Consider the following 7,074-nt stretch of genomic DNA (forward strand, 5'->3'; position numbering starts at 1 on the left):
TTTTCCTGAGACACCCAGCCCTGCTCTCCACAAATGAGCAGCATCCGCATTACTTTCATCTATGGGCTAGGGGAAAAGGCCCTCCTCTTCCCGAAGGACCAATTACATTGAGTTGCCCAAAGGTCTGGAAGCTGGAAGCAGAGGCAGCGGGGGCAGAAAACCAAGAGCAGGCTCTGCCAGGCACTTGCATGTACGCAGCGTGGTCCAGCCCTGGGACCAGACAGGCACAGCGGTGCCATCCCCAGGAGGGGGGACGCCCTGCCCGCGACCAGGCAGCTCCCTGAGGACCTGTGAGCCAACCACGAAGTGCCACCCTGACACGGGGACCGGGTCCACCCCAGAACACTCACTGGACGTGGCTGTAGTAGAGCATGCCGTTGTTCTGCACCTGCAATGGAGAGCTCATCAGCGGGGCGAGCGCCGTGGCTGTGCTCTGGGTACCCTGCAGCGCCCTTTGCGGGCCGCCGGCGAGGAGCCGGGCAGGCTACGGGCGCCCGCGGGTGCTGCGGTTTGGGGGCTTACCAGGTCGAAGTGGCAGCTCTGGCAGAGGTAGTGGCCCAGCGCGTTCTGGGTGATGTTGTGGCACTCGCCACACACCAGCCTCCCGTACACCTTGGAGAAGAGCATCGGGGCGAAGACGCCTGCTGGCAGGAGAGGTGGAAGTGGGCGCCAGGCCACGGCGTGGGACATCCTCCCCCCGCTGGCACCGCCGCCGGGGCACTCACCTCCCACGGAGAGGAAGAGCAGGGCCGAGCTGACACCCGCCGAGCGGCTGTTGAACCTCTGCTCCTGGTGCCGGATGCCTCCTATGACCGTGCACAAGCCCTCGGAGAGAACATGGCTGTCAGTGTGACCTCGGTGAGGAGGTCCTCTCCTCCTCTCACGCTGGAGGATGGGGGCTTTCGTGACACAAGCGCCTCCTCCCCGCCGGGCTCACCGGGACCAGGAGGACGCAGCCCACCAGGGTGCCCGTCAGCTCTGCCTTGACGATCTCCTCATAGCACTTGCTGCCCTTGCGGGCACCCTTGATGAGCGCCGTGATGTAGAAGGTGAGCTCCATGATGGAGCCGAACGTGGCGTTCACCACCGCCCCCACCGCGACGTTGCTCTGCGCCGAGATGCTGCGGGGACGGGAAGCGCAGAGGGTCAACGGGGCGGGAAGCAGCGCCGCGGGGCGGCCCCGGCACCAGGCAGCTGCTCACCTGGCGATGGCCATGCCGATGTAGTAGGAGAGGGGCATGATGGAGAGCAGCGCCAGAGCGAACTTCACGGGCGAGCTCGTCAGCCAGTTGCGCCCGTCCACGTAGCCCAGCACCAGCGTCACCACCACCAGCAGCAGCAGGTCTGCGGCAGCCGTCAAGAACGTGTCCGAAGTGGGGGGGGGAGGGCGGTGGTTTTTGAGAGGTGGTACCTCAAGGAGGTGCCCAGTTGACGTGTCCCCGCGTACACACAAAAAGGAAGTGGCAGGGAAAAAGATACTGACAGCGAAGACGTTGATGCCGTCCACGGCGTACTTGTAGTAGTAGGCGTTGACGGCGCGGTAGCAGCACTTGATCACCTCCGCCTCCAGCGGCACGTCTGTCTGCGGCGGCGGCAGCGGGGCGGAGGAAACCAAGCGGGTGACACTGGTCTGGGTGTCCCCCCCTGCCAAAAGCCAGCCCATCGAGAGGGGACACTCCACCCCCAGCACCAGGGGCCACCCACCATGCGCAGGCGCCGGATGCGCACCCACTCTGGGGGCGGCAGCAGCACCCGGTGGGACGTGCTCATCTTGGTGACGGGGATGAGGAAGAAGAGGAGCCAGGTGACGAAGCAGACGAGCCCGTGGGCCAGTGCCAGCGCCGGGTAGCCCAGGCAGAGCCACACGGCGGCGGCGGCGGCGGCAGCGCGTTGCTGCAAGGACGGCCTGGTGGCGGCAGGTTTTTAGGGTGGAAAAACCCGAACGGGAGCAGCCGGGCTCCCAAAGAGCAGGCCCTCGGGCCCCGTCCAGCACCTCCCGCGCCAGGCGCTCACCCGGTAGCCGGGGTCCGCGGGGCACCAGTGGCCGGGCGCTAGGCCGCCGAGCAGGGCCGAGGTCTCCCGGGTGCCGTCGGCCTCCGCGGCGGGTCCCTGGCGGAGAGCGAGGAGGTTGGGGCCGGGTACGTGCCCACCAGGGCTGGTGGGGACGGACGTACGGACGGTGCCTGGCCATTACCTCCACCCACTGGATCACCCTGACATGGGGTCTTTGACTGCTGCCAGTGGGGCTGCCGCTGTGCCCGCCACCAGGGCTTCCACTGCTGCTGCCACCGCCAGTGGATCTGCTGCTGTCCCCGCCACTGGAGCTTCCACTGCTGCTGCCGCTCTGTCTGACACTGGCACTGGAGCTGCTGCTGTGCCTGCAGCTGGAGCTTCCACTGCCACTGCCAGTGAGGCTGCTGCTGACACTGGGGCTGTTGCTCTGTCTGACAGTGGGTTTTCCAGTGCCACTGGGGCTCCCGGTGGGGCTGCCGCTCTGTCTGCCACTGGGGCTCCCACTGCGACTGCCAGTGGGGCTGCTGCCGGCACTGTGGCTGCCACTGGTGCTGCCACTGCCCCTGCCACTGCTGCTCTGTCTTCTGTTGCCACCGGGTCTGCCGCTGACACTGCCACTGCTGCTGCTCTTTCTCCTGCTTGTCCCTGTCTCCGCCCATGGCTCTTCTTCCCCCTGGAGAAGGAGGCAGAAAGGAACAGGCTGTGCCCTCCTGTAGTAGAAAGGCCAAGGCCGTCCTGCTAGGGAGGACAGGGGTGCAGAGGGCCGAGGTCTCCCGGGTGCCGTCGGCCTCCGCGGCGGGACCCTGGCGGAGAGCAAGGAGGTTGGGGCCGGGCGCGTGCCCACCAGGGCTGGTGGGGACGGACGTACGGACGGCGCCCGGCCGTTACCTCCACCCGCTGGATCACTTTGCTGAAGGGCCAGAGGAAGTAGCCGCCCAGGTCCCTGCAGAGCCACCCTGCGGGGACAGCGGCATCAGGATGCGGGGCAGGACCCCGACGCGCACGGCCCGTCCCCCACCACGACAGCCCGGCCCGGTCGCACCGGGGACGGGCACCTGGGGAGGACTCACCGTAAGGATCCCCCACGACAGTGAGGAACATCTCGGCGGCCACCAGGACGCAGAGGAGCGCCAGCCACCAGCCGAAGAACAGCGCGTAGAGGATGCTGCCCAACGTCACCGTGGAGCCTGCAGACAGCGACCGGCCCCTCCGCTGCTCCGCCAGCCGCTTCGCCACGTGCACGGCGGGGGAGGGGGGGTGTTAACCGGGCTCCCTCCTCCCAACAGGGTTTTGCCGCGGACCCTAGAGCCTCGGCGGCCACCCACCTCCAAAGCCGCGGACGACGTTCAGGTCGGAGTAGAGCTCCTTCCTGATCTCCGAGCGGTCCTCCCAGGGCCGGGCGGTCGCGTGGCTCTTCCACTTCTTGAAGCCGAACTGCAGAGAGGAGAAGGTAGCGGCCAAAGAAAAGACCCCCTCCCCTCCCGCACAGCAGGATGGGCATGGTCCGCGGGGGGACGGACCCACCTTGACGTCGTTGGAGAGCTTGTTGGCCTCCACCGCGCTCTCGGCCGTCAGCGTGGTCTTTGCCCCGCAGCTCTCGCACGCCGGCACCTCGTTCAAGTGCTGCTGGCGGGTGACGACTGCGGGCGAGAGGTGAGCGGGCGCGGGCGCTGGCGCGGGGACCCCCCGCGCGGACCCCCCTCGCCGCTGCCGCCGCCGGGCTCCCTACCGGGCAGGATGCGGAGGGCGAGGATGCGGGGGGCGAGGATGCCGTGGGGGTGGGAGGCCGAGGGCAGGTCGCCATGCGGGTCGTTGATGGTGGTGCAGCGACGGTCGCAGAGCGAGCCCCACCGCGGCCCCTCGCCCCGCACCTCCGGCTCCCCGGCAGCGGCTGCAAGAGAGGCAGCGGCCAGGACGGGCCGGGCCAGGCCAAGCCGGGCCATGCCGGGCCTCGGAGGCGCCGCGCGTTCGTCCCCTTGCGGCCCTGGCGCCGCACCAGAGCCCCTGCTTCCCCCCCCCTCGAAAAAAACCCCACCCCCTTCCCAGGCTCATGCACTCCAGCACCCGCTGCAGCCCGACCCAGGAAGGACCCCCCCACACCGTGCATATTGCCCCCCAGGTGCAACACCCCTGCCATGGAAAGCCCCCCCCCCCCAATGCAATGTCCAGGATCCCTCCCCGTGGGTGCAACACCCAGAAGGGATCTTCCTCCCCTCCCCCCCATGCAATGCCCCCCCGTGGAAAGCCCCCCCAGTGCAAGGCTCAGGACCCCTCCCATTGGGTGCAGCACCCCGAAGGGACCATGCCCCGCATCCAGTGCACAGCCCAGGAGGGGCCCCCGCCCTGGCACGCCCCCCCCCGTGCAAAGCCCCCCCCCAGTGCAATGTCCCAGACTCCTCCCAATGGGTGCAACACCCAGCAGGGACCCTTCCCCCCCCCCCTGCCGTGCAATGCCTAGGAGGGAACCCCCCCACACCAGGCAAATCTGCCCCCCAGGTGCAATGCTCCCCCAGTGCAAAGGCCAGGATTGACACCTCCCACCCCGTGCAACACCCAGCAGGGTCCTTCACCCCCCTCCAGTGCAGTGCCCAGGAGTGACAACTCCCCCACCCTGCAACCCGCCCCCCCTCCCCGGTGCAATGCCCAGGACCCCTCCCCTTGGGTGCAACACCCAGGAGGGACCTTCGTCCCCCTTCCCCCCCAACCCCACAGTACTCGGTGTCACCCTGTCGCACCCCCCCCCCCCCCCCAGTGCACAGCCCAGTCCTGTCCTGCCACCCAGGGCGAGGCCTGAGAACCGCCCCCGGTGCGATGCTCAGGCCCCCCCGGCATGGTGCAACGCGGCGCTCACCCAGCGCGTCCTGCGGGCAGTGCCTGCGGCGCCCGGGCTCGCCCTCGCCGGCCATGGGGGCGCCGGTAGCGCGTAGCAATTGCTGGTAACAATCCATTGCCCATCCCGGAACACAGACTCTTCAGGGTCACGGGGCAGTGGCTAATGTAGTTGGCAGCACAGCGCGTAATGCTGTGCCTTGGAGCCTGTCCTGGAAGATGACCCTGCTGCTTGCCTTCCTGCATGGAGAGAAATTCTCACTGTGGTTGTGTCCAGAGCTCTCCTTTGGGCATGATCTGCAGCCCTGGGTGTTTTGTTAGGGGGTGATCCCAGTTCCTGTGGATGTGACTCCAGTCAGTGGGACCCACGTGCTTCTGCTTCTGCTACAGAACTGCCTTCTGCGGCAGAAGTAGGTGCCCAACTTGTCAGGCTGAAATGGCTGAAACTGCCCCTGTGCTCATGCCACCTCCCCGCGGTGTGTATTTGCAGTCCAACCCTAGGCACCCCAGAGTGCTCTGCCCAGAAGGCAGTGCCAGGCGGGAGGAAGCCATCTTCAGAAGCTGGAGCACCTACTGAGTGGCTTGGGAATGAAGTGGACGAGAATGCCAGGGCGGTAAGTGTCATTGCTGGAGGTCCTTCTTCTGCCAGCGTCCTTCCTGGAAAATCCTTGTGCTATGGGCGCTGGCTTACAAGAGCCCTTCCCATGGGTTCACTGAGCCCTGCCCGACATCGCCCAGTCCTGCCTTCAAAGGCGCCGGTGGTGAATGTAGTTTTGGAATGCACACGCTGTTGCACCTTGCTCTCCGTGAACACACCAGCAGAGCCTCTGGGGCCCTCCTGCTGGTGGCACTGGAAGTGCTGGGCCTTTCTGTGATAGAAAGTGAAGAGCGAGTGAAGAGTTTCTGCTCAGCTCTGTGATAATTCAGATGCTTGTTTCAAGCAGGAAAGGGATGTTCAGCCTTGCTGGGCTTCCCTTCAGGGTAAAAGGGTGCTGACAGGAAGGCTCCCAGGAAGGCTCAGAGCAGAGGCTGGGGAAGAACCTTCCCTTCTGGCAAAACGGAGCTGCTGTAGCCCCCACTGCCCCCTCCTGTCCTCCCTAGCAGGACTGCCCTGCACATTGCCCTAGAGTTCAGTGAGCTGCCTTCCCCTGTGTTTGCCTCCCTTGACTCCTTCATGCTCTTCTGGATCAGCCTTTTGGCTCTTCCCTGGACAAAAGCCTGCCAGATCATTTAGCTCTTTGCCCATATTCCCCTGCAGCTGGTCTTGTGTGGAATGGAGGGGCTGCTGTGAGCAAAAGCAATGGGTTTTTCTGCAGTTCTGCGAGGCAGCTTCTTCTCTGAAGCATGGAAACTTGGGCTGCCCTTGCCAGCAGCAAGATCCTTTCCTTGGCAGCATCTCACCTCTCTTTGTCACCTTTGCAGATGAAAATACGCAGGGATTCAATCCTGACAGCCACTAAAGCAGCTTCGATTGTGTCCCTTGAACCTCTTCGAAGTATTTTTCCAACGTGAGTACTTTGCCTTCCTTCTTTCCCCCTGCCTGACAAAGGCAGCAGCCTCTCCGCACAGGTTTGTTAGGGCTGCATTGCCAGGGCTGGGGCAGGCTGCTCTCAAAGTGCTTTGGGAACAAGTCTTCCCAGCGGCTGGGTCCCTTTTCTAGTTAGATTCCCGGGGGCCAAATGTCCGGATTGGCAAGCCGGCACAAAATCACATACACACACACATACACAAACACTCTTTAGGAGCAAGCAGTTTATTAGTAGATACTTACAAACAGACCGACCCAATGGTAATCTCGAGAAGGACCACCTCAATGCTTGTCCCAATCATCTGCATGATGAGAGAGAGAGAGTCGGCAGGCACAATCTTTTCGGGCGTCCCCGAGGAGGCAACGTGGTCCTCTGTTGTGTAGCAGCCTCTCTCTCCTTCAGAAAAACTCCGGTATTTATGATTACTTGTGGTAGGCGGGAGTCCCGGCACCTGGGGCCAGCAAGTGCAGGGAGTCTAGCCCAACTCCGCCCCGGTTGCATAACCAGGCTATGATACTGCGCACGCGTGCAGACTTATTTCGGGGGCCACATTTGGCTTTGGGGGTCGCTATTTCACTACTCTTCAGCTTCTGACCTTCATGTTGACTGCTTCTCGTGGTGATTCTGTGGCTGGAAGCCACCGAATCAACATGTAACCATCCACTGTTCTTTCTCACAGATTTCCAAGACCTTGTCAGTTACT

The 7,074-nt window shown here is 64.2% G+C and overlaps 1 protein-coding gene across 1 annotated transcript; it reads right to left on the reverse strand.

Annotated features, from left to right (window-relative positions):
• Positions 1 to 346: 346 nt before the first annotated feature.
• On the reverse strand, positions 347 to 3,956 carry LOC134154659 (uncharacterized). Its single transcript, XM_062601338.1, has 13 exons — positions 3,743 to 3,956; positions 3,538 to 3,653; positions 3,339 to 3,447; positions 3,084 to 3,200; positions 2,902 to 2,969; positions 2,014 to 2,109; positions 1,705 to 1,893; positions 1,480 to 1,582; positions 1,203 to 1,344; positions 938 to 1,121; positions 726 to 825; positions 523 to 641; positions 347 to 388 (listed from the first exon to the last, which is right to left on the reverse strand). The coding sequence occupies exons 1-13, from the start codon at positions 3,954 to 3,956 to the stop codon at positions 347 to 349; spliced, it is 1,599 nt and encodes a 532-aa protein (XP_062457322.1).
• Between the last annotated feature and the right edge of the window lie 3,118 nt (positions 3,957 to 7,074).

The sequence above is a fragment of the Rhea pennata genome, unplaced genomic scaffold, assembly GCF_028389875.1.
Source record: "Rhea pennata isolate bPtePen1 unplaced genomic scaffold, bPtePen1.pri scaffold_33, whole genome shotgun sequence".
Taxonomy (NCBI): domain Eukaryota; kingdom Metazoa; phylum Chordata; class Aves; order Rheiformes; family Rheidae; genus Rhea; species Rhea pennata.